The sequence below is a fragment of the Mobula hypostoma genome, chromosome 20 (assembly GCF_963921235.1).
Source record: "Mobula hypostoma chromosome 20, sMobHyp1.1, whole genome shotgun sequence".
Taxonomy (NCBI): Eukaryota; Metazoa; Chordata; class Chondrichthyes; order Myliobatiformes; family Myliobatidae; genus Mobula; species Mobula hypostoma.
Window position 1 is genome coordinate 33,178,028 of NC_086116.1, and position 26,060 is coordinate 33,204,087.

Genomic DNA, 26,060 nt, shown 5'->3' on the forward strand with positions numbered 1-26,060 from the left:
GTCTAGCAATGAAGTCCAGTGTGATGCTGGTTAAGGATAGAAAATGTTGGCTGTCCTGGGCATACATTTTCATTAAAGATGAAAAATATCCTGAAATTCACTGTTTAGTCTTTGTTAAAACTAGATAACTCAATCTAAAAGCTACCCTGGAGCAGACTGTGGAAGCGACCACATACCAGTCATTTGCAAAATGAAAATAAAGATGAGAAAATTAAAGAAACCAAAAAGATCAGAACCACTGGATTATCAACAACTACAAAACAACCCTCATCTGAAAACAGAATACACAATCAAGGTGAAAAACCATTTTCAATTGCTGCAGGATGAAGGAGGCAAATCTTCCTGGGACATACTGAAGGAATCCGTGGTTGAAGCTGCAAAAGAAACCATCCCACGAAAAGAATGGAAAAGTAAGAAGAAATGGATAACTGAAGATATAATACAATTGATGCAACAAAAACAGACAATCAAACTAAGAGACAGTGAAGAATACAAACAACTTGATAAGACAATAAAAAGAAAATGCAGAGAAGCTAAAGACAGATGGCTAAATGAGAAATGCTCAGAGATAGAAATGCTACAAACCCATAACCCTGGAACAAAGTTGATGCACAATAAGATTAAAGAACTAACGGGGAAATTACCTTGCTCAGCAAGTGATTGCATCAAGGCAAAAGATGGCAGCTTAATTATGAACAAAGAGGAAATCCTAAACAGATGGACAGTATAAAAGAACTTTTTGAAGACTAAAGAGGAGAAAAGCCGAACATAAAGAAGAATCTTGAAGGACCTAGCATTCTAAAATCAGAAATTCGAGCAGCCATAAATAAAATAAAACAAAACATAACAGAGCAACTGGTCCAGACAACATCGCGGTTGAAATGATACTGGCCTTAGAAGATTTTGGAATAGAGAAAATAACAGAAATAGCAAATGAAATCTATGATCATGGGGAGATACCTGATGATTTAAGTAAATCAGTGTTCATCACACTTCCAAAGAAAGAGGGAGCAACAGAATGTGAGTTACATCGTACAATAAGTCTAATGAGCCACGTGGCAAAAATTATTCTCAGAGTAATCATGATAAGAGCAAGACGCTGTATAAAACCAGAAATCCGTAAAGGACAATGCGGCTTTGTGGAAAACACTGGAACCAGAAATGCAATTTTCATGCTATGGATGATCTGTGAACGAGCCATCCAGGTACAAAAGACATCTACTTATGTTTCATTGACTATACAAAAGCTTTTGACACTGTCAGACAGCAAGATCTTCTGGAAATGCTTCAAGATCTTGACATAGATGGGAAAGATATACGTTTCTTATGAAACTTATACTGGGACCAGACAGCATCCATCGGAATAGAAGGAGAAATGAGTGAGTATGTGAATATCATGAGAGGAGTCAGGCAAGGTTGTGTCTTCACCAGACTTATTCAACCTGTATAGTGAAAATATCTTGAGAAGTATCAAAGACATGAAAGGATTCACAATTGGAGGCCATAATATAAATAACATCAGATATGCTGATGACATCGTACTAATAGCTGACTCAGAAACAAACCTTCAAGACCTACTCACTATAGTGGCAGCAGAAAGTAATCGCAGAGGCCTCTCAATCAATACCAAGAAGACAGAAAGCATGGTCATCTCCAGAAAGACAAACATCCCACAATGTGTGATCAAGATCGGAAATACAAACATCAAACAAGTCAACAAATTCAGATATCTTGGCAGCCTAATAACAAGTAATGGCAGGTACGACACAGATATCAAATACAGAATAGCAATGGTGAAAGAAGTTTTCCAAAAAATGAAGACCATATTAACAGACAGAAAGATGAGCACGTACACTAAACACAGAATACTGCAGTGCTATATTTATTCTATCCTGACTTATGGAAGTGAATACCGGACCATTTCTCCAGCAATGGAAAAGAGACTAGAAACAGCTGAATTATGGTTCTACAGGAGAATGTTAAAAATATCATGGACCGCACACATCAAATGAAGAAGTTCTCAGAAGAGCCCAAGCAGTTCGATCACTCATACCAACAATAAGAGAAAGTCAGATTCCTCGGACACATTATGCGGAAAGATGAACTAGAAAAACTCATACTCTCTGGAAAGATTGAGGGGAGTAAACCTAGAGGAAGACCTCGGCTTATGTACATCAAAATCATAGCCAGGTGGCTACACATCGAGGAAATGGAAGTCATCCAAAAAACAAAGGATAGATCTGCAGGTGTCCCCCGCTTTTCGAATGTTCGCTTTACGAAACCTCACTGTTATGAAAGACCTACATTAGTGACCTGTTTTCGCTAACAGAAGGTGTTTTCACTGTTACGAAAAAAAGCAGGGCGCGATAAAAAAGTAGCGTGTGATAAAAAGCAGCGCAGGCCCCGAACAGCCACTCCTCCCCCGAGATTCGGCACTGCATTCTCGCCGGCAATGCGTAAACACGTGCCTGTGAGCAGCCGTTAGCAAGATGAGTTCTAAGGTATCGGAAAAGCTTGAAAGAGCTCGTAAGGGTGTTACACTTAGTGTAGAACTAGACATAATTAAGCGTTTTGATTGTGGTGAACGAAGTAAGGACTAAGTGAGTTTGGCTTGTGGAAGCTGACGAAGATGATGTTGAAGAGGTTTTGGCATCCCATGACCAAGAACTGATAGATGAAGAGCTGATGCAATTGGAAGAGGAAAGGATAACAATTGAAACCGAATGTAGTAGTGAATGGACCGAAAGTGAAGTTGTCTAGGAACTGAACATGAGGCAACTGCGTGAGATTTTCACTGCAAAAGGGTATGTCAGTTTAGAGCATATTTGCAGGATGGTTTGGGTGCTTACAAAGAACTGTATGATAGAAAAATGCGCGAGGCTAAGCAGTCAAGCAAGCTTTCCACATCAGCCACAGCAGACGACGAACCTCGACCTTCGACATCGAGGCAGGCAGACATAGAAGAAGATGACCTGCCTGCCCTGATGGAAACAGACGACACCTTAGTGTCCCACCACCCCAACCCCCGAACTGCGGACAGATACCGATCCGCAAAGAATGCAGCGGTAGCCGGGACACACCCAGCACATCTTTTTTAAAAAAAGCCAAAATAAACAAGCTAATTAATTAGGTGCCGCCTGGCACGTAAATGTCGGCCCAGATCAGAGATGATTGCCCGATCGCGTCGCCTCTGATCTGCGCCAACATTTATGTGCCGGGTGGCACCTAATTAATTAGCTTGTTTGCTTCGGCTTTTTTCTTAAAGATGTGCTGGGTGCATCCCAGCTACCACTGTACCCCTGCATTCTTCGCGGACCAGGATCGGGTCGCTGCCCGGAGGGTGGGGGCCACTGCTCCACCCCAACCTGCGATGACTCAGCCTAACACACCGTCATCAGTGTGCTCGGCGCAGTCCCAATTCCGGTAATTGATACTACACTGTATATACATTATTTCTACTTTATATCGGCTGTGTATTTTTACGTGTTATTTGGTATGATTTGGCAGCTTCATAGCTTAAAGGTTACTGGAGAACGCTTGCGCCGTGTTTCTGCCGAGAGTGCTTGTGTGAGATTTTCGCTATGGAGTACAGTGCGGCAATGATTGTGGAAAAGTATTTCTACTTTATATAGGCTGTGTATTCGTCATATCATTCCTGCTTTATAATATGTTACTGTTATTTTAGGTTTTATGTGTTATTTGGCATGATTTGGTAGGTTATTTTTGGGTCTGCGAATGCTCACGAATTTTTCCCATATAAATTAATGGTAATTGCTTCTTCGCTTTACAACATTTCGGCTTACGAACCGTTTCATAGGAACGCTCTACCTTCGGATGGCAGAGGAAACCTGTATATGGAAAACCATGGTCACCAAAGTCCTCATCAGATATGGTACCTGGACAGATGGTCTTTGGTGTAAGAAACTTCATTTTACATGTGTATCTATGTCTTCTACATTGTGTTGACAACAGATAATATTGTTATTTCCAAACAAATTATGGAATTAAAAACTTACAGATCATGAAATTTCTCCAAAGACAGATCTGGTGTAAAAACATCCAACAGCCCAATAACCTAGGGAAAAGAAAACATAATAGTTTTACACTTGATTTATGATTATTACCCATACAGCTGGAAAGGATAGAAAATAAAAACAAATCATGAGTTATTATTTTCATTTTTTAGAATTATTTAATATCTGAACTACTTTTACTTTTGTGGCTCCTAAAGGGGCTCACCAAAATGCTTCTCAAAGTTCAAAGTAAATTTTTATTATCAAAGTACATATATGTCACCATATATAACCCTGGGTTTCATTTTCTTGTGGGCATACTGAACAAATCTATAGAATAGTAACTTTAACAGAATCAATGAAAGACCATCCAGCTAGGGCGTTCAACCAGAGTGCAGAAGACAACAAACTGCAAATGCAAAAGGAAGAAACAGAAATACAAATAAATAAGCAATAAATAGCGAGGACATGAAATTATGTGTCCTTGAAATTGAGCCCATGGGTCATGGGAACATTTCAATGATGGGGCAAATGAAGTTGAGCGAAGTTACCCCCTTTTGTTTGAGAGACTGATGGTTGAGGAGTAGTAACTATTCCTGAACCTGGTGGTTTCTGTTAATAAACAAGAAGTATTTGATTGACGTGCAATAAGATACAATGAAATAAGGCATCCGTTAGTCTTGCGAGACCATGGATCTGCGCCTGGAAAGTCTTCACTCTCCAGGGCGCAGGCCTGGGCAAGGTTGTATGGAAGACCAGCAGTTGTCCATGCTACAAGTCTCCCCTCTCCACGACACCGATGTTGTCCAAGGGGAGGGCAAGGGCCGATACAGCTTGGCACCAGTGTCGTCGCAGAGCAATGTGTGATTAAGTGCCTTGCTCAAGGACACAACATGCTGCCTCGGATGGGGCTCAAACTCACGACCTTCAGGTAGCTAGTCGAATGCCTTAACCACTTGGCCACTTGGCATGTCTAAATCAGAAATGCAAACCGTAGTTTGAATATATTAGTCTGCTGGCAGAAAAGAAAGATATATAGTATTTTAGATATTCTGGGTTCTTTTTCTGATACATAAAACTGTTAGTTACTGCCCATTACACCGCTTACGTTTACGACAAGAAGGAGTTGGACTCTCTCTCTTCATGTGCCCAATCTATCTCCAACGTTTCCTCACGATGACTGTGGCTATGTCCTCTTGATGACACTGAAGAAGTAGGGTGTGGTTGGAGATTTTTCTTGGCCATAAAACATGGAGGATCTTACAGAGGCATGGTGTGGAATGACAACAGCTTGACAAATTCATTCTCTGTCAGGCGCCAGCATTCTGACCCGTACAACAGTGTAGGAAGAACACGGCTCTGGCACAGTTAGTGTAAAACATTTTTCTTTTGATAAAGGCAAAAAATTACTGCAGTACTGTGCAAAAGTCTTAGGTCACATAGTTATATACTGTAAATGTGCCTCAGACTTTAGTACAGTATTGTATGCATACTTTGCTTTTTCCTGTGAATGCTGCCTATCTGATGCTATGTGTCCGTGATGCTGCTGCAAAAAAGTTTTCCGTTATACTTGATGTGTGCATGTACTTGTGCAGATGATAATAATTTGCACTTTGACTTTCAAAGAGGCAGAAATTTCTTGATTAATGGATAGTCTTCTTGTGTATTTTCACAATTATACTATTGGCCCTTTGGAGTGCACATGCATGCCTTTTGTTCCTTCCGGTAAAAAAGAAATTTTCCTCCCTCGTCTTTCTTCTTCTATTCCCCACTCTGGCCTCTTACCTCTTCTCCTCACCTGCCTATCACCTCTCCTTGTGTCCCTCCTTCTTCCCTTTCTCCCTTGGTCCTCTCTGCTCTCCTATCAGATTCCTTCTCCATCCCTTTACCTTTCCCACCTGGCTGGCTTCACCTATCAAATTCTCGCTATCCTCCTTCTCCTCCCCCCACCTTTTTATTCTGGCGATTTCCCCTTTCCTTTTCACTCCTGAAGAAGGGTCTCGGCCCAAAACACCGACTGCTTATTCATTTCCATCGAGGATAACCGACCTGCTGAGTTCCTCCAGCATTTTGAGTGTGTTGTTCTAGATTTCGAGCATCTGCAGAATCTCTTGTGTTATTGATTTACAAAGTTATGATTGATTATAATGAACAGACTGCCATTATCCGTACAAAAGAAATGCAATGTAGCAAAATGCTCCTAATACTTTTTGTTCAGCATTTTTGATTTGCAAAGATTTATTGAACATGATGTATGTCCTTTTTCTTAAGCCAAGAAATGCCTATTGTGAAATAGCAGCCTGTTTTAAAACTCTGCCTGCGTCTTTTCCATTGACTTCTGTGGAAGAGGCCACCCCACCCCACCCCCCACCGCCCAAGGTAGCACTGTTTAGGGCAACATTTAAAAATAAGTAGTTCTTATCTGGGATTGGGAGCATGGGGGTTTGCTGTTCAGGGGTACTGTATATCCCATGGCCCAAACTTATTCACAGTTGGGTCTCCCAAATCATATCTCATCAGGGTTGTGTTCATTACTGAGGGATGGTGCAGAGCACACCAGGATGCCAGCATGCAGGGTATTCAACTGAACTTTATTGATAACCCTGCTTGTACAGTATGGGAACTCCTCCCATGTGGGCGTGGCTTAAATGAATGGCATAGGAATGACGCTATTAACTCCCACTACAGTCAGTGATTAATGGAAATTGGTTGGAAGAAGATATCCTGGTTTAGAAATGTTATAAGCTGTCGAATAAAGGAGCTACCTAACTGACTGTCTCCTGACTGCTCCCATCACTTGCACAGACTGTAAAGTTGGCAGGTATTTGAGACTGGTCACAATACCACATCATGCAAGATCAATAAAACAGAGGATCACGTTAGTGTATTAGAGTAGTAGAATTAAATGTACTCTTGATTTTCTTTACCATGTTCACTGATGTACCATGACTTACATATGTAGCACTGTGCAAAAGATTTAGGCACATGTGTATGGCTCGGGTCCCTAAGACTTTTGCACAAAACTGTATTTGTCAATGTGGAGCGGAGAGTGAGGTTGTAAATCTGGAGGTCGAAGGATGTTGGGAATGGCGAGTGTGGAGCACCACAGGAGGGGTGTGTGACAGGTGGGAGAGAAGGAGCGCCAGAGACGGAGTGGGTGGCGCAGGTGCAGACACACAGCAAGGTCATTTGATTCCAAACAATTGGTTTATTGATCTTTACAGAATATCTCTGGTACTTCCCGCTCTCTCCCCTCTCCCTGCCCCCTTCCCACTCTCAGTCCCATATCAGAATCAGGTTTATCATCACTCACATATGTCATGTGTTGGCGCGTGGCCAAGTGGTTAAGACGTTCGTCTAGTGATCTGAAGGTCGCTGGTTCGAGCCTTGGCTGAGGCAGTGTGTGTGTCTTTGAGCAAGGCACTTAACCACACATTGCTCTGCGACAACACCGGTGCCAAGCTGTATGGGTCCTAATGCGCTTCCCTTGGACAACATCGGTGGCGTGGAGAGGGGAGACTTGCATCATGGGCTCAACTGCTGGTCTTCCATACAACCTTGCCCAGGCCTGCGCCCTGGAAACCTTCCAAGGCACAAATCCATGGTTTCACGAGACTAACGGATGCCTATACATATGTCATGAAATTTGTTTGTAGCAGTACAGTACAATACAATTACCTAAGTCTTAGGCATCCTAATTATATATATGTGCCTAACTTTCACAGTATCGTATATTTATACCTATATACTTCGTGCAAAAGTCTGAGGCACATGTAAAAAAATCTGTAAAGTGAAGATGCTTTCAAAAATAATGAAATGAATAGTTTTGAAATATCAAAACAATTACTATGAAGAGCAGTAAACAATTAAAAAAACTAATCAATATTTGGTGCGACCACCCCTTGCCTTTAAAACTGCATCAATTCTCTTAGGTACACCGTCATGCAGTCTTAATAGAAAATTGGCTCGTTGGTCGTTCCAAGCATCTTGGAGAAGTTGCCAAAGTTCTACTGCAGGCTTTGACTGTCTCACTTGTTTCTGTCTCTCCAGGTAATCCCAGACAGCCTCGATGATGTTGGGATCAGGGCTCCGTGGAGGCCACACCATCTGAAACCGTATGAAAAATCTAGGGTGCTTAAGACTTTTGCACAAGACTGTATATAATACAGATGTACCCTGGAGAACGTTCCAGCTGATTGCATCACAGTCTGGTGTGTGTGGGGGGGGGGGTGGGAACTGCACAGGATCGGAAAAAGCTGCAGAAAATTGTAAACTCAGCCAGCTCCATCATGGGCACCAGCCTCCCCAGCATCCAGCACAATACCAAAAGGCAATGCCTCAAATTGCTCTCTCCTCATTGCTATCATCAGGGAGGAGGTACAGAAGCCCGAAACCACACACTCAACGATTCAGGAACGGCTTCTCCCCCTCTGCCATCCAATTTCTGAATGGACATTGAACCCGTGAACACTACCTCACCACTTTTCCCTCTCTTTTACACTACTTATTTAATTAAAAATTTATATTTATACTTACCGTAATTTATTATGTGCTGTAATGTACTGCCTCCGCAAAACAACACATTCTACAACAGATATATGTTGAAGTGAATAGAATGAGGGGGAGGATAAATGCCTGGCTGAGGATTGGAGCAGGGGGCAGGGATTCAGATTTCTGGATCATTGAGACCTCTATTGGGGCAGAAGTGACCTGTACAAAAAAGACGGGTTACACTTGAATCCTAGGGGGAACCAATATCCTGGCAGGGAGGTTTGCCAAGGCTATTGGGGAGCGTTTAAACTAGAATTGCTAAGGGGTGGGAACTGAACTGAACAGACGGTGGAAGAGGTGGTTCACAAATAGAGAAAGCTTGTAGACAGTGTGAGAGGGAGTATAGGCAGATGATAGAGAAGGGATGCGCTCAGACTGATGGTTTGAGATGCGTCTATTTTAATGCAAGGAGTATTATGAACAAAGCGGATGATCTTAGAGCGTGGATCAGTACTTGGAGCTATGATGTTGTGGCCATTACAGAGAATTCGTTGGCACAGGGGCAGGAATAGTTACTTCAAGTGCCAGGCTTTAGATGTTTCAGAAAGGACAGGGAGGGAGGCAAAAGAGGTGGGGGCGTGGCACTGTTAATCAGAGATAGTGGCACAGCTGCAGAAAAGGAGGAAGTCATGGAGGGATTGTCTACTCAGTTTCTGTGGGTGGAAGTTAGGAAGGGGTCAATAACTCTACTGGGTGTTTTTTATAGACCACCCAATAGTGACAGGGACATCAAGGAGCAGACAGGGAGACAGATTCTGGAAAGGTGTAATAATAACAGGGTTGTTGTGGTGGGAGATTTTAATTTCCCTAATATCGATTGGCATCTCCCTAGAGCAAGGGGTTTAGATGGGGTGGAGTTTGTTAGGTGTGTTCAGGAAGGTTTCTTGACATAATATGCAGATAAGCCTACAAGAGGAGAAGCTGTACTTGATCTGGTATTGGGAAATTAACCTGATCAAATGTCAGGTCTCTCAGTGGGAGAGCATTTTGGAGATAGTGATCATAATTCTATCTCCTTTACCATAGCGTTGGAGAGGGATAGGAACAGACAAGTTAGGAAAGCATTTAATTGGAGTAAGGGGAAATATGAGGCTATTAGGCAGGAACTTGGAAGCATAAATTGGGAACAGATGTTCACGGGGAAATGTACGGCAGAAATGTGGCAAATGTTCAAGGGATATTTGCGTGGAGTTCTGCATAGGTACGTTCCAATGAGACAGGGAAAGGATAGTAGGGTACAGGAACTGTGGTGTACAAAGGCTGTTTAAAATCTAGTCAAGAAGAAAAGAAAAGTTTACGAAAGGTTCAAAAAACTAGGTAATGATAGAGATCTAGAAGATTATAAGGCTAGCAGGAAGGAGCTTAAGAATGAAATTAGGAGAGCCGGAAGGGGTCATGAGAAGGCCTCAGCAGGATTAAGGAAATCCCCAAGGCATTCTACAAGCATGTGAAGAGCAAGAGGATAAGATGTGAGAGAATAGGACCAATCAAGTGTGACAGTGAAAAAATATGTATGGAACCGGAGGAGATAGCAGAGGTACTTAATGAGTACTTTGCGTCAGTATTCACCACGGAAAAGGATCTTGGCGATTGTAGGGATGACTTACGGCGGACTGAAAAGCTTGAGCATTTAGATATTAAGAAAGAGGATGTGCTGGAGTTTTGGAAAGCATTAAGTTGGATAAGTCACCAGGACCAGGCGAGATGTACCCCAGGCTACTACGGGAGGCGAGGGAGGAGATTGCTGTGCCTCTGGTGATGATCTTTGCATTATCAATAGGGACAGGAGAGGTTCTGGGGGATTGGAGGGTTGCAGATGTTGTTCCCTTACACAAGAAAGGGAGTAGAGATAGCCCAGGAAATTATAGACCAGTGAGTTTTACTTCAGTGGTTGGTAAGTTGATGGAAAAGATCCTGAGAGGCAGGATTTATGAACATTTGGAGAGGTACAATATCACTAGGAATAGTCAGCATGGCTTTGTCAAAGGCAGGTCATGCCTTACGAGCCTGATTGAATTTTTTGAGGATGTGACTAAACACATTGATGAAGATAGAGCAGTAGATGTAGTGTATATGGATTTCAGCAAGGCATTTGATAAAGTACCCCATGCAAGGCTTATTGAGAAAGTAAGGAGGCATGGGATCCAAGAGGACATTGCTTTGTGGATCCAGAATTGGCTTGCCCACAGAAGGCAAAGAGTGGTTGTTGACGGGTCATATTCTGCATGGAGATCGGTGACCATGTATGTGCCTCAGGAATCTGTTCTGGGACCCTTACTCTTTGTGATTTTTATAATTGACCTGGATGAGGAAGTAGAGAGATGGGTTAGTAAATTTGCTAATGACACAAAGGTTGGGGGTGTTGTGGATAGTGTGGAGGGTTGTCAGAGGTTACAGCGGGACATCGATATGATGCAAAACTGGGCTGAGAAGTGGCGGATGGAGTTCAACCCAGATAAGTGTGAGGTGGTTCATTTCGGTAGGTCAAATTTGATGACAGAATATAGTATTAATGGTAAGACTCTTGGCAGTGTGGAGGATCAGAGGGATCTTGGGATCTGAGTCAATAGGACACTGAAAGCTGATGCGCAGGTTGACTCTGTGGTTAAGAAGACATACAGTGCATTGGCCTTCATCAACCGTGGGATTGAGTTTAGGAGCTGAGAGGTAATGTTGCAGCTATATAGGACCCTGGTCAGACCTCACAAGGAGTGCTGTGCTCAGTTCTGGTCGCCTCACTATAGGAAGGACGTGAAAACCATAGAAAGAGTGCAGGGGAGATTTACAAGGATGTTGCCTGGATTGGGGAACATGCCTTTTGAGAATAGGTTGAGTGAACTTGGCCTTTTCTCCTTGGAGTGACGGAGGATGAGAGGTGACCTGATAGAGGTGCATAAGATGATGAGAGGCATTGATGGTCTGGATAGTCAGAGGCTTTTTCCCAGGGATGAGATTGCTAACATGAGAAGGCACAATTTTATGGTGCTTGGAAGTAGGTACAGAGGAGATGTCAGGGGTAAGTTTTTTACGCAGAGAGTGGTGAGTGCAATTAATGGGTTGCCAGCGATGATGGTGGAGGTGGATACAATAGTGTCTCTTAAGAGTCTTCAGAGACAATAGGGTCTGTTAAGAGATTCCAGGACAGGTACATGGAGCTTAGAAAAATAGAGGGCTATGGGTAACCCTAGGTAATTTCTAAGGTAAGTACATATTTGGCACAGCTTTGTGGGCCGAAGGGCCTGTATTGTGCTGTAGGTTTTCTAAGTTCTGTGTTCTATATTCTATATATAACCTGATTCCAATTCTGATCTGACATACTTTTGGGACAGGAAAGGTAGTGACCTAGTCCAGTTCAACAGGATCCTGTCCCTACATTGCATTTTGCCAGTTCCTCTTTGTAAGCACTTATTGAACGGATGCCAAGCCGATGAGTTGTGCGGTGGAGCAGCCTGACAGCCATATCAACTGAACGCTTTCCCATCGAGAACAAAGAAAGAAATTGTAAATGTCTCTGAAGACTGCAACTTTAATCAATAACCAGCAGAACACAAATGTAATTTACATTTCTGGATATCTGCATTCTCTCTTACTGCATACTTCACAGAAAAAAACCAAAACCTAAAGTGAAGCATTCCGAACAAGCTGAACAATAAATTGAATGCACAGTAATGGGAAAATTGAATTATTTACTTTGACACTGAAAGGCAATTCAACCAGTGGCAGTGTTTAACAACTTATTTTAAAAGGCTGAATTTTTATCAGTTTTTTTTGTCAGATTCAATAGGCAAACCCCAAACTATTACATTTGGTCTGTCAAAACTTGACAGGGTCCAGAGACGAATCGTGAGTATGATCCCGAGGAATGAAAGGGTTAATATATGACCAGCATTTGATGGCTCTGGGCCTGTACTCACTGGAGTTTAGAAGAATGAGGGGATCTCACTGAAACCTATCGAATATTGAAAGGCCTAGATACGGTGGATGTGGAGAGGGTGTTTCCTATAGTTGGGGAATCTGGAACCAGAGGGCACAGCCTCAGAATAGAGGGATGCCCATTTAGAACTTAGATGAGGAGGAATTTCTTTAGCCAGTGAAAGTCATTGCCACAGATGGCTGTGGAGGCCAAGTCACTGGGTATATTTAAAGCGAAGGTTGATAGGTTCTTGATTAGTCCGAGTGTCAAAGGTTACGGGGAGAAGGCAAGAGAATGCGATTTAGAGGGATAATGAATCAGCCATGATGGAATGGCAGTATAGACTCGATGGGCAGATTGGACCAACTTTGTTACCATGTCTTTTGGCATTGATACAATCCATGATGTACCTTCCTTAACAATGTTCACAATATTTTTAGCCATCAAATTTCCATGAAAGCAACAGGGAAAGGATTTTCAAACCACAACCAAATTTCAGGGAATAATTTTGCTCTTGGATCTCCTTAAGTTTCCAAACATTGACAATATACAAAATTTAGAACAGTGCAGGATTGAACAGGCCATTTAGCCTATGATCTTGCACGTTTGATATATTGGGAACTTGACCAAAATAAGTTATTGACAACTATTTGCCTGCATGTCTAAACATAGTTTTTTTTTATAAAGAATGCACATTAAAGGGTGAGTTTTAGGACCTACGGTGGTGTAGCGGTTAGCGTAACGCTATTACAGCTTGGGCCATCAGAGTTCAGAGTTCAATCTCAGAATCTTCTGTAAGGAGTCTCTGTATATCCTTCCCATGGAATGTGTGAGTTTCCTCCGGGTACTCTGGTTTCCTCCCACAACCTAAGGATACAGCGGATAGGTTAACTGGTCATTGTAAATTGTCCTATGATTAGGTTAGGGTTAAATTGGGGTTGTCGGGATGTTGACAATACTGAAGTGCGGCCTGACTAGTGTCTTATAAAGCCTCAGCATTATCTCCTTGCTTTTATATTCTATTCCCCTTGATATGAATGCCAACATTGCATTTGCCTTCTTTACCACAGACTCGACCTGTAAATTAACCTTCTGGGAGTCTTGCACAAGGACTCCTAAGTCCCTTTGCACCTCTGATGTTTGAATTTTCTCCCAATTTGGATAACATTCTGCACATTTGTTCCTTTTACCAAAATGCATTATCATACATTTCCCAACATTGTATTCCATCTGCCACTTTTCATCCATTCTTCCAATTTGTCTAAGTCCTTCTACAATTCCTTTGCTTCCTCAGCACTACCTACCCCTCTGCCTATCTTTGTGTCATCCGTATATTTGCCACAAAGCCATCAATTCTGTTTTCTAAATCATTGACAAACAATGTGAAAAGTAGCAGTCCCAACACTGACTCCTGAGGAACACCACTGGTCACTGGCAGCCAACCAGAAAAGGCCCCTTTTATCCCCACTCACTGCCTCCTGCCTGTCAGCCATTCCTCTATCCATACCAGTATCTTTCCTGTAATGCCATGGGATTTTATCTTGTTAAACAGCCTCATGCGTGCCACCTTATCAAACACCTTCTGAAAATCCAAGTAAATGACATCCACTGCCTCTCCTTTGTCCACCCTGCTTGTTACTTCCTCAAAGAACTCTAAAAGATTTGTCAGGCAAGATTTCCTTTTACAGCAACTATGCTGACTTTGGCTTATTTTATCATAAGTCTCCAAGTCTCTTAGTATCTCGAAACCTCATCCTTAATAACAGACTCCAACTCTTTCCCAACCACTGAGGTTAGGTTAACTGACCTATATTTCCTTTCTTTTTGTCTTTCTCCCTTCTTAAAGAGTGGAATGACATTTGCAATTTTCCAAACCTCCGGAACCATGTCAATATCAAGTGATTCTTGAAAGATCATAACCAATGCATCTGCCATTTCTTCAGCGACTTCTTTTAGAACTCTGGGATGTAGTCCACCTGGTCCAGGTGACTTATTCACCTTAAGACCTTTCAGTTTGCCTAGCACTTTTTCCTTTGTAATAGCAATGGCACTCACTCCTGCTCCCTGACACTCACAGACCTCAGGCACACACCCAGTGTCTTCAACAGTGAAGACTGATGCAAGGAACTTATTAAGTTCATCCACCATTTCTTTGTCCCAAATTGAAGAGATTGGGTCAGGGAAGTAGGAGACAATACATGAAGGATTTTAAAGAGAGTATTGTTGAGTTTAGTTGTATATCTGTTGATCTTGGACATATTATTAAGGTATAGTAGCTTGGTTATTATACAGCACAGAACAAGATGAATCTTTCATAGACATCTTGTATACCGCACCAAGGAATCACTATGCAAGTTGCAATTCAGATTAGCACCAGAACTGTATAGTGGCCACACACATCAAAGTTGCTGGTGAACGCAGCAGGCCAGGCAGCATCTCTAGGAAGAGGTATAGTCGACGTTTCAGGCCGAGACCCTTCGTCAGGACTAACTGAAGGAAGAGTTAGTAAGAGATTTGAAAGTGGGAGGGGGAGGGGGAGATCCAAAATGATAGGAGAAGACAGGAGGGGGAGGGATGGAGCCAAGAGCTGGACAGGTGATTTTTACCTGGCCTGCTGCGTTCACCAGCCACTTTGATGTGTGTTGCTTGAATTTCCAGCATCTGCAGAATTCCTGTTGTATAGTGGCCAAGTCAGTTTTCTGAATCCTGAAATATCTCAACAGCTTCGATCCAAATTACACTCTCTTCTTGCCCTTTAGCTAGGAAGCTCACAAAATGCAAAGCGAATGGATAAACATTTCCTTGCCCAATCATGAAAAAAGCCACTGAATGAAATCAGCACCAACAGCCGCATATCAACAACATTAAATATTAAAGTGGAGCAGTAACCAGAAAGAGATGTAATTGTGCTCTTTAAGTCGTTGAAGCAATCCATCAATATAGTACAGAAATATTCTAAACTAGTGGTAGTGGTGGTACCTGTAATTTAATATATCAATGTAAATCTGCATTAGTATCAGTGACTGTCAATAATAGTGATAATCAGAATTTACAATTGAAGTTATTTATACTTAAGTGCTCATTGTTATCAAAGTAAAGAGTTCTACAATAAATATATCGTTGAAGAGCACTATTAAAATATTTTAGAGTTTACATGACCTTGTCCTTACAAACGGTGTGTTTTGAATTACTCTCAATTCTGTGCACTGCCCTTAGGTTTATAGCCTTTGAAACTTCAGTTCCCACTGAACCCTACTTCTACAGAAGCAACAATAACTGTTCATTGGCTTTTAACATAACTTTTAAAAGTAACACATTTATAAAGCTGCATGGGTGGCAGGGTGGAGATTCATCTCTACCAAAGGAGGTGCAAGGTGCTCCTTCCCTCCGCTAGTCTATAGGTCACCTTTGGGCAAGGTGTAGAACCTGCCGAGCACTCCCCCACTCCGCCGATCAGGGTCATGTGAAGCCATGGGAGCAGGTGGTGGATGGTCATATGAACAGCTGATATGTATCACAAGTCCTGGTTATGCACCAACTGACACCAGGCAGACAATCTCTGAAGTGTATTGGTAATGGCTGGGGTCACCCATCTTGTAAAGACACTGCCCGGAAGGCAATGGCAAACCACTTCTGTAGAAAAATTTGCCAAGAACAATCATAGTCATGAACAAAGACGAAAGACCCTGATCAACCACATCATACGACACGGCTTGTAACGAATTAACAATATAGCTGCAACATTACCTCATGACTCTCGAACCTCATCCCCTGACTAATTAAGGCCAACACACCATATTGCCTTCTTAACCAACCTATCAACTTGTGTGGCAACTTGGAAGAGCTATGGATATTAACCCCGAGATCCATCTGTTCCTTCCCACTGCTGAGAATCCTGCCATTAGCCCTGTGCTCTGCCTTCAAATTTGACTTTGCATTTTTCTGGGTTGAACTCCATCTACCACTTCTCAGCCCAGCTCTGCATCCTGTCAATGTCCTGTTGTAACCTACAGCAACTTTCTACACAACGCACCAAAATACATGTCAGCTGCAAATTTACTAACCCACACTTACAGTTCCTCTTCCAAGTTAGTTACAAAGATCACAAGGAGCAGGGATCCCAGAAGAGATGCCTGCAGGACACCATTGGTCACTGATCCCCAGGCAGAATACACTCCATCTACTACCACCCTCTGTCTTCTGTGGGCAAGCCAGTTCTGAATCTATGTAAGCCTGGATTCCGTGCCTCCTGATATCCCGAATGAGCCTACCATTGGGAAACTTGTCAATGCCTTACTAAAATTTATCCGCACCACATCCACTGCTCTACCGTCAGTTTGTTTTTGTCACTTCCTCAAAGAATTCAATCAAGCTTGTGAGGCATGACCTGCCCCTCACAAAGCCATGCTGACTATCCCTAATCAAACTATGCTTCAAGAAATGCTCATAAGTTCTGCCTCTACAAATCCTCTCCAATAGTTTGCCCACCACTGACATGAGATTCACTGGTCTGTAATTCCCAGGGTTATCTCTAATACTTTTCTTGAACAAAGGAATAACACTAGCCTCTATAACATCCAGGACTTTTTCAAAGAACATTGCCTCAAGAAGGTGGCATCCGTCATTAAGGACCCCCATCACCCAGCACATGCTCTCTTCTCATTGCTACCATCAGGGAAGAGGCTCACACTCAATGATTCAGGAACAGCTTCTTCCCCTCTACCATTAGATTTCTGAATGGACTTTCAACCCATGAACACTACCTCACCACTCGTTTTGCACTACTTGTTTAATTTAACTATATATATTTTTTATGTATGTAATTCTGTTTTTATTATTATATATTGCACCATACTACTGCCACAAAGACAACAAATTTCACGACATATGCCGGTGATATTTAACCTGATTCTGATTTCAATCCATTTGCCATCCGCCAATCTTCTGGGACTACTCCTATGCCAGTGAAAACACATCTTTTCCCTCAATGTTTTTGATCACAGACCACCTACAGATGAAGTCACCTCTGTTTGGAAGTGGTTGGTAGCCATTTAATTTCTCGAACATCTTCATCTGCCTGTAGAGACGAGTTTCTGTTTTTGCCAAGTACAAGTTGTTATTCGGCCCATTGAGTCTGCTCCGCCATTCCATCATGCCTGATTTATTACCCTCTCAACTCCATTCTACCACTCCCTGTAACCTTTAACAACCTGATTTCTGAAGAGTCTATCAACCTCCATTTTAAATAGACTGTCTGACCAATGCCTTATAAAGCCTCAGCATTTCTTCCTTACTTTTACATTCTAGTCCTCCTGAAATGCATGCTAATATTGCATTTGCCTTCCTCACCAGCCCTCTACATTACGAATTTTCTCCCCATTTAGAAAATATTCCACGTCTTTATTCCTTCTACCAAAGTGCATGACCATGCACTTCCTGACACTGTATTCCATCTGCCACTTCTTTGCCCATTCCCCCAACCTCTCTAGTCCTTCTGAAGACACCCTGCTTCCTCATCCACAAACCTGGCCTCAAGCCAATCAATTCCTTCATCCAAATCATTGACATATAATGTGAAAATGGCCCCAACACCAACCCCTGTAGCACATCACTTGTCACTGACAACTAATCATAAGAGACTCTCTTTATTCCCACTCTTTGCCTCCTGACAGTCAGCCAGTCTTCTATCCATACTACTACCTCTTCTGTAATACCACGAGCTCTTAACTTGCTCAGCAGCCTCATGTGTGGCACCTTGTCAAAGGCCTTCTGAAAATCCAAATAAACAACATCCACTAACTTTCCTAGTCTATCCTGCCTGTTATTTCCTCAAAGAATTTATATATATACATGCATACACACACACACACACACACACACACACACACACAGTGATTGATAAGTTATTGGCCTGAGGTAGAAGGAGTCAATTTTAGAAAACCTAGCACATTTATTTTTCAACATAGTCCCCTCCTACATTTACACACTTAGTCCAGCGATCGTGGAGCATACGGATCCCTTCTTTGTAGAAGTCAGCGTCTTGGACCTCCAGAAAGTGGTCCAACTTCAAGTTATTAACTTGTTATTAACTTCAAACTTTCTGCATAATCACTCAAAGAGTTGAACTGCATGTGCATCTATCAAGAGCTGTATAACTCATCTCCTTCTACCTTAGGCCATGAACTTATTAATCACCCCTGCTGTGGACCACTTTCTGGAGGTCCAAGATGCCGACTTCTACAAAGGAGGTATCCCTATGCTTCACAACCGCTGGAGTAAGTGTGTACATGTAGGAGGGGACTATGTTGAAAAATAAATGTGCTAGGTTTTCTAAAGTCAACTCCTTCTACCTTAGGCCACGAACTTAATCAATTACCCCTCATATGTACATATATGTACATGTATAGAGATGGAACCCACGCAAGTAACTATATATATATATAATTTAATGTACTATTCTTGTTCATTTAAATAATTAACTGCAGGTTATATGTAAAATACATTAATTGTGATAATGTGCGTGCCTCACTTAAAGTAAAGATGGAGTTTCGACCTGCATTCCTGGACTCCCATGTTTTTCTTTGAATTAGTTTCATGTTTTGTGGTTACTAAATATAACAGTTAGCACACAAGTTCATGTAATGTCAGTTGAAACTGGCTGTCAGATAAATAATTAATGCAAGCTGCGCTATCAAAGGAAATAATATGCATAATTAATTTGTTTGAAATCACATTAATATGTAAAAGAAATGAAACCCATGTATGAGGCGAATGAACAAGGGGCACCACGGTAGCATAAAGGTCAGCGCAATGCTATTACAGATCTGGGCGTCCAAGTTTGGAGCTCAATGCCAGCATCCTTTGAAAGAAAGTTTCTACGTTCTTCCCATGTTCGCACGGCCTTCCTCCGAGTGCTCCAATTTCCTCCCACAGTCCAAAGACAGTACTGTTCAGTACGCTAATTGGTCATTGTACATCGTCCTGTGATTAGGCTAGGATTGAAATTAGATGGATTGCTTGGTGGTGTTGGCCCATGGGGCCAGAAGGGCCTGTGACACTCTGTATCTCTAAATAAATACAAAATAGTGAAAATACTTATCCGAGAAATATTGTTGACAAGGTGCATTTCACATGAATACAGCAAACGTGGTCATTGTTTAAAACTGTATGTCACTGTGGGCATGTGAGCACCAAGTGTGGGAACAGCCTGGAGCAACACTGGTGTGTTACTATGGTAACAGTGTCTGGATGTTGAACACTGTTACCCTAACGTGGGACAGAACAAAGAAACTGCACTGTCTTTATAAAATGACTTCAATACCCACATGGCCCCAATGGCTTGGTTCAGATTAGGTTCATTGATTGTTACTATATCATCATAGAAGCTTCCTTCACTGAAAACGGTTCTTAGATTGTCAAAAATGAATTTTAGTTATCACTTAGAAAGATCGACACACAATTCAAAGTTACCAGGCATAGTTGAACCCAGCAACAATTTCTAGCTTAAGAAATTACCCATATTCACTCTGTGGGGGTTCAGAGTATGAATAACTGATTAATAGTCTATTGATGCACTTTAGGTTGAAGGTTGAGGCAACTCAATATGTATTTATTTATTAATTATTTAGAGATACAAGCTATGTTTCCTCTAAGCTGTGTGTATGTGCGCGCACAAACGTTTTTCAACCAGTGCACAAAGGAAATTAATGTGCGCACAAAAGGTTAGTTACCTAAAATAATGTAGTAATTAATAATTATACTTATTGAAAATAATCTTTTAGCTAAATGTTTCTGTTAACTAGTTGGTCGGTTTTTCAAATACCACAATGCACGTCACTAATTTACGTCACCTCACCTTTCCTGTTCCGGTTTGTACAGCTGCATCACGGCGGCAGCCATCTTTGGCGGACAGTGTTCATATCGTAAAGTTTACAAAGATCTGTTTCAAATCCTGTAGGTAGCTTACTAAGTTTTTATTGAAAAAAATATTGATTCACTATGTCAAATTCAAAAGAAGCGAAAGGCGTGAAGCGCAAAAGAACTGCAAATTTGTTTAAAGTTGAATGGCTTAACAGAACAGTAGAAACTGCTACACCGAAAGCTCATGAAGTCATGAACGTTCAGCTACGAGAAATATTTATGTATGATTCAGAAAATGGAGTTATTTGTTTGTATTGTCGTGATGCGAAAGTTGCTGGAGAATTTGCTAGTGGAAAGAAGTGGGATGATATTTGGAAACTTGACTTGGCAAGTAAATCGCATTTGGACAGTGTACAAAAACTCAGACAACAGAACCCGTCATAACTCGTTACAGGAGTGCTACGCATGTTACGGTTGAGTGCAGATGAGCGAGAGTGAAAACGATCAAACCCAGTGGAGAACAAAGTTCTTATCGACAGTGTGTTAGAATGAATAACTCTTTACATTCAGTTCAACACATTAATGAACATATGGAAAAGTATGTTCAACTCCCAGACAGCTGAGTATTGTGTTAATAACTGAGTGACTTAAATATGTATGTTATTTTGTTGTTATTCTGTGCAGTTTTATGGCAAATAGTTTGTAAACCTACATAAACTGGGCCATGTGTGCATTCAGTGCGCACATGCTTTTGTCACAGGAAAAAAATTTGCACAACATAAGATTTTTGCACACACTGACTACTAAAGATTAGAGGGAACATTAGATACAAGGTAGAATAGGCCCTCATGGTCCTTCGAGCCGCACTGCCCAGCATCACCCAACAACCCTGATTTAGCCCTAACTTAATCACGAAACAATTTTCAATGACCAATTAACTCTTCTGGTACATCTTTGGACTGTGGGAGGAAACCAGAGGACTGGAGAAAACACCACATATTCCATGGGGAGGATCTAGACAGATTCCTTACGGAGGACGCCAAATTGAGCTCCGAACTCCGACACCTCGAGCTGCCACAGCATCACGCTAACTGCTACACGACCGTGGTGAAACACTACGCTACCATGATATGGTTCTTGAATTATGATTAATTTTACTGCACTGGCGTTATACACAGCTGTATTGTAAACCTTACTGACGCAAAGTGCAAGAGTAATCTGGAAGTATTACGGGAACAGTAAATGACATGGAATTACAGGGCTGGAGAGCACCCGATCCAACGCAATGCCCGTGCTCACCTCTGCTAGCCCTGCAGCCTTATGGCTGTGTGGCTGCCAACAGCCTGAGGCCCAAGGTTCATGACTACCAGTCATATTCTGCATGGAGGTGGGTGACCAGTGCTGTGCCTCAGGGGTCTGTTCTGGAACCCCTTCTCTACGTAATTTTTATAACTTACCTGGATGCAAAACTGGAGGGATGGGTTAGTAAGTTTGCTGACGACACAAAGGTTGGGGGTGTTGTGGATAGTGTGGAGGGCTGCCAGAGGTTACAGTGGGACATTGATAGGATGCAAAACTGGGCTGAGAAGTGGCAGATGGAGTTCAACCCAGATAAGTGTGAGGTTGTTCATTTTGGTAGGTCAAATATGATGGCAGAATATTGTATTAATGGTAAGACTCTTGGCAGTGTGGAGGATCAGAGGGATCTTGGGATCTGAGTCCATAGGACACTCAAAGCTGCTGCGCAGGTTGCCTATGTGGTTAAGAAGGCATACGGTGCATTGGCCTTCATCAATCGTGGGATTGAGTTCGAGAGCCGATAGGCAATGTTGCAGCTATATAGGACTCTGGTAAGACCCCACTTGGAGTACTGTACTCGGTTCCGGTCACCTCACTACAGGAAGGATGTGTAAACTACAGAAAGGATGCAGAGGGGATTTACGAGTATGTTTTCTAGATTGGGGAGCATGCCTTATGAGAATAGATTGAGTGAACTCGGCCTTTTCTCCTTGGAGCGACGGAGGATGAGAGGTGACCTGATAGAGGTGCATAACATGATAAGAGGCATTGATGGTGTGGATAGTCAGAGGCTTTTTCCCAGGGCTGAAATGGCTAACATGAGAGGGCACAGTTTTAAGGTGCTTGGAAGTAGGTACAGAAGAGATGTCAGGGGTGAGTTTTTTTACGCAGAGAGTGGTGAGTGCGTGGAATGGGCCGCCGGCAACAATGGTGCAGGCGGATATGATGGGGTCTTTTAAGAGACTCCTGGATAGGTACATAGAGCTTAGAAAAATAGAGGGCTATGGGCAACCCTCGGTAATTTCTGAAGTAAGTACATGTTCGGCACAGCATTGTGGGCTGAAGGGCCTGTATTGTGCTGTAGGTTTTCTATGTTTCTATGAAATTAGTGTCACAATAGCATTACAAGTGCACAGATATACAAATATTAGAAGAGAAGTAAGAAAGAATAAAAAATAAGTTACTTCAAACAGTCTAGTAGGAAGGGGTCATCACTTCCCCGGCTATTGGTTGACTCATTATAGAGCCTAATGGCCGAGGGTAAAAATGACCTCATTTTGCGCTCTTTGGAGCAGTGTAGTTGTCTTTGTCTATTACTAAAAGTAAGCTCCTCTGTTCAGTCACGGCGGCATGCAGAGGGTGAGAAACGTTGTCCGGAATTGCCAGGACTTTCAGTAGGGTCCTTTGTTCTACCACAAACTCCAGTCCGCTCAGTTTGACTCCTATTACGGAGCCAGCCTTTCTAATCAGTTTATTGAGCCCGCGTTGATGCTGTTGCCCCAGCACACTCATCAAAGATTGTACTGGCAACAACAAACTGGTAGAACTTGTGAAGGAGAGTCCTGCATACTCCAAAGGACCTCCGTCTCCTCAGGAAGTGGAGGCGACTCTGGCCCTCCTTGTACACAGCCTCTGTGTTGGTGTTCCACTCAAATCTATCATCCAGTGCACCACAGGTACTTGTAGGTCCTCACCACATCCATGTCCTCACCATCAATAGTAACAGGGAGCAGTGCAGGCTTGGTCTTCCTAAAGTCCATCACCATCTTCTTTGTCTTACTGATGTTGAGCTGCAGATGATTCAGCTTGCACCATTTGACAAAGTCCTCCACCAGAGCCCTGTATTCATCCTCCCTTCCTCCTTTTATGTACCCAATTATTGCTGAGTCATCAGAGAATTTCTGCAGATGACATGACCCAGTGTTTTATACAAATCCAATAACCAACCTGCGCATTCATCCAGTGTACAAAAGACAACTTAATATATCCCACGAATACGTAGGATAAGTAGAACGCTGAACCACAGGCAAATTGTGATAACTGAGAAGAATCACAAGCACAAGAGGTTCTGCAGGTGCTGGAAACCTTAAGCAACACACACGAAATGACTTCATGATGAAGTGCCCTAGCCCAACACCTTGACTGTTTATTCCCCTCCATAGCTGCTGTCTGACTTGCTGAGCTCCTGCATGCATTTTCATGTGTTGCTAAATAAGAAGAAACTTATGTTTTATAACTCCAAAACGAAAAGTGAATTGAAATAAAAACACGGAGCCGGGAATAATATGTCCAACTTTGTTTTTACTTCAAGCGAGGCGCGCACATATGGTTGTGAAACTATCTCAGATTCTGGAGTCTCCTCTGTGGTGGTTCTAGGACTTGACTCCGAGTCTGCAGGAGGTGGTTCTGACAGCTCTGGACACCTTGGTTCTGGACATGTTGGCATCCCGAATGGTGCATGGCAAGCTGCCCGATCTGCTGGTCTACCTTGGGCCATCAGCCAAAGCTTCGAGCAAATGCTTTTGTTTCGATCACGCCAAGATGACCGGCATGTAGCTCCTCCAACACTCGTATCTCTCTCAGCTTGGATGGTACAACAACTCTCAATCTCTACATAGGGCAAACACTGTCAAGGGCAGGTTCACCCTGACCCTGGTAAAAATTGGGGAACTGGAATTTCTGCTGCACATTCCGGCCATTCTCCATGGCCATATAGACCTGAGACAGTGAGGGGTCTTTTCTGGGTTCCCTTTGGTTCACCTCTGCCATGATAGGGAGACTTTCGACTTGCATTAGGGAGAATACGTCAAGGGGGGTGTCCTGTTTTCTAAATTTTCGCGTAATTCCTTTCCCAAGGATAAACGGGACAATCCAACAGCACTTCCATGATTAGATGTCCTCTTGAATTCGATCTTGTGATTGTGTCCTCCAAGAAACAGAGCCCATCTCTACATTCATGCTGCTGCTCTTAATGGAACATTCCTCTGTGGATTGAAAATGGACACCAGTGATTGATGATCAGGAATGAGAGTAAGTTCTCTCCCTACAAGTACTGGTGGAAATCCCAAACAGATTCAAGGCCTCTCTGTCAACCCGTGTGTAATTTTTCTCTGCAGTGGCAAGAGAACGTGATGCAAAGGGTATGGGACGTTCACTTGTATCACTTGTAACAAGTGACATGACTTCACCTATACCATAAGGCAAGGTGTCACAGGAAAGTTTCATTGGATGATATGGGTCTTTGTTTTTTTGAAAGCCACCTCACACTGCTTTGTCTATTGCCATTTCTTCCTGATCCGTAGTAGTGTGTTGGAGGGGTGGAATGCAGTAGCCAGGTTTGGCAGTAACCTGTTATGGTAATCGACAAATCCTAAAAGGACCAAAACTGTGACACGTCCTTTGGCCTTGGGGCATCCACTACTGTTTGAATTTTCTCAGCACACTTGTGTAATCTTTGTGTATCCATGGTGTGACCACAGTAAGTGATGCTTGGTTGATAGAATTTGCACTTCTTGTGTCAAGCTCCAAGCCCTTAATCTTCGAATAATTTTAGCATTATTTTGAGATTTTGGAGATGTTCCTTGTCATCCTTACCAGTAACAATGATGTCATCCAGGTAACACTGGTGCCTGGGCTGCCTTGCAACACCTGGTTCATAGCTTTCTGCCAGAGCGCAGGCGCAGATGCTACTCCCAAAATAAACCTATCATAGCGATAAAGCCCTTTCTGAGTGTTTATGTTGAGAAACACTTTGGACTCTTGTTCCATCTCCATCCGTCAGCCAATTCCACTTTGCTGAAGTATTTTCCTCCAGTCAGGTTTGTAAAGATTCTAGGCAGAGGGTATTGAACTACATTCAGTACTGGGTCGATGCTGACCTTGAAATTACCACAAATCCTGACAATCCCATTCCTCTTGGCTACTGGGACCACTGACATTGCTCATGGACTCCACCCAACCTTGGAAAGAATTCCTTCAGCCGCCATGCAATCCAGCTCACTGTCTACCTTATCGTGTATGGTATAAGGAATTGGATGGGCTTTGTAAAACTTGGTTGAGGCATTTTAATTTAACACAATTTTACCTTTAATATGTTTGTATTTTCCAGTGCCATCCTTGAACACTGCTGTGGCACATCCAGTGTCGTTCTTAATTCTCTTTCAGTTGGCTCTATTTCAGAGGACGTGGCATGCAAATGGCGAATGAATTTCCAATCAAGTTGTAGTTTTCTCAGCCAATCATGTCCCCACAATGCTGGCCGTCCTGTTTTTACCACATACAAGCCCAATGTGGCTTGTTGGTTGTTGAATCTCAGAGTTATGAATATCATTCCCACAGGAGTTATATTTTCTCCCAGTTAAATTCTTAGTTGGATATCTGCAAGCTTCAGTTCAATATCTTTGAAATGCTGTTCAAATCATTTT

At 42.4% G+C, this 26,060-nt stretch overlaps 1 protein-coding gene across 1 annotated transcript in view; it reads right to left on the reverse strand.

Annotated features, from left to right (window-relative positions):
* mapk12a (mitogen-activated protein kinase 12a) overlaps positions 1 to 26,060 on the reverse strand; it is a 110,867-nt gene that overhangs the window by 79,719 nt on the left and 5,088 nt on the right. The window contains exon 3 of the mRNA XM_063072623.1: positions 4,017 to 4,075. Coding sequence (XP_062928693.1) covers positions 4,017 to 4,075 — 59 coding nt within the window. The remainder of the gene's footprint in view (positions 1 to 4,016; positions 4,076 to 26,060) is intronic.